Source organism: Cyanistes caeruleus, chromosome 4, assembly GCF_971803275.1.
Source record: "Cyanistes caeruleus chromosome 4, bCyaCae1.hap1.1, whole genome shotgun sequence".
NCBI lineage: Eukaryota > Metazoa > Chordata > Aves > Passeriformes > Paridae > Cyanistes > Cyanistes caeruleus.
In genome coordinates, this window is record NC_141704.1 from 1,814,342 (window position 1) to 1,815,719 (window position 1,378).

The window sequence follows — 1,378 nt, forward strand, 5'->3', positions numbered from 1 at the left end:
GAATTTTCCAACCTGGAGAAGGAGGAAGGGGATGGAGGGGCCGGGGTAGAACCACCACAACCTCTGCTCCCTATGGGGGAAAAAAAAAGAAGGAAAAATTAAAAATAACCCCCCCCCAAAAAAATCACCCCGAACGTGGATTTTTCCACGAGGAGGCCGGGATGGGAGAAAGCCGAGATTTGGGGATTTTCCATGGATTCTGCAGTTACCTGTGGAGCCGTCACTTCTCCGTCATCATCCTCACAAACTCCTCGTAGTTGACCTGCCCGTCGTTGTTGCAATCGGCCTCCTTGATCATCTCGTCCACCTCCTCGTCCGTCAGCTTCTCGCCCAGGTTGGTCATGACGTGCCGCAGCTCGGCCGCGCTGATGTAGCCGTTGCCGTCCTTGTCGAAGACCCGGAACGCCTCGCGGATCTCCTCCTCGCTGTCCGTGTCCCTCATCTTCCTCGCCATCAGCGACAGGAACTCCGGGAAATCCACGGTGCCGCTGCCGTCGGCGTCCAGCTCACCCACCATGTCCTGGAGCTCGGCCTCGGTGGGGTTCTGGCCCAGCGAGCGCATGACGGTGCCCAACTCCTTGGTGGTGATGCAGCCATCGCCATCGCGGTCGAAGAGGGAAAAAGCTTCCTTGAATTCCGCGATTTTCTCCTCCGACAGCCGCTCGGCCATGCTGCTTCCCGCCGGCACGCGGCTCTGTCCCGGCACGCCGAGGCCTCGGCGGGGAGGAGGAGATGGAGCCTCCTCCCTTGGAATGCCTCTCCCTGGATCAGCAGGAGGAGGAGCAGGAATGGGAATGATCCGGAAGTTTTGGGAGTTGGGGAAGGAGAGCGAGCCAAGCCCCGTGGGCCAGCCTGGCTCTCGTCCCACCGCTCCCACGGTGGCAGATCCCAATAAAGCTCTCACCACGGGATTCGGGTTGTGGCTCCGTGGTTTCGGTGGGGGTGACCCACCCGCGCTTTTCCCAGTTTTTGGGATATTTTGGATGGGTCTGGAGCTGTAGGAAGGAGTTGGAGAGGTCCCTCCCCTGCTCCCAGAGCTGCTGTGGCACATCGGAGGCGCCGAGGGAGGATCCCCCGGTGCAGGCCCCGGCAGATCCCGGCTGCCCGGAGCTGCCGCTCCCGCTCGGAGCTGCCGCGGCCCTGAGGCCCCTCCGGGGTTGGATGTGGGTGGTGATGTGGGGCTGGGCCGGGGGAGGGCTCGGGGGTCCTGCCCTGCTCCTCAGGGGGAGCGGAACGTTCTCCCCAGGGTGAGGGTTTACTCATCTCTTACTCAGGGAGTAAAGCAGGGGACAGGAATAAATGAGGGGGTGTTTCTCTGTCCAGATGGATCCCATCCATCCATCCATGGATTCCATCCATCCATCCATCCATCCATCCA

At 61.3% G+C, this 1,378-nt stretch overlaps 1 protein-coding gene across 1 annotated transcript; it reads right to left on the reverse strand.

Annotated features, from left to right (window-relative positions):
* Positions 1-220: 220 nt before the first annotated feature.
* On the reverse strand, positions 221-670 carry LOC111923171 (calmodulin, striated muscle). The gene has a single exon (XM_023918835.2). It carries the CDS (start codon positions 668-670, stop codon positions 221-223), a length of 450 nt encoding a protein of 149 aa, XP_023774603.1.
* Between the last annotated feature and the right edge of the window lie 708 nt (positions 671-1,378).

What these genes read in the sequence shown, in the direction of transcription:
- LOC111923171 (XM_023918835.2), bottom strand. Translation starts at nt 670, where the DNA reads ATGGCCGAGCGGCTGTCGGAGGAGAAAATCGCGGAATTCAAGGAAGCT.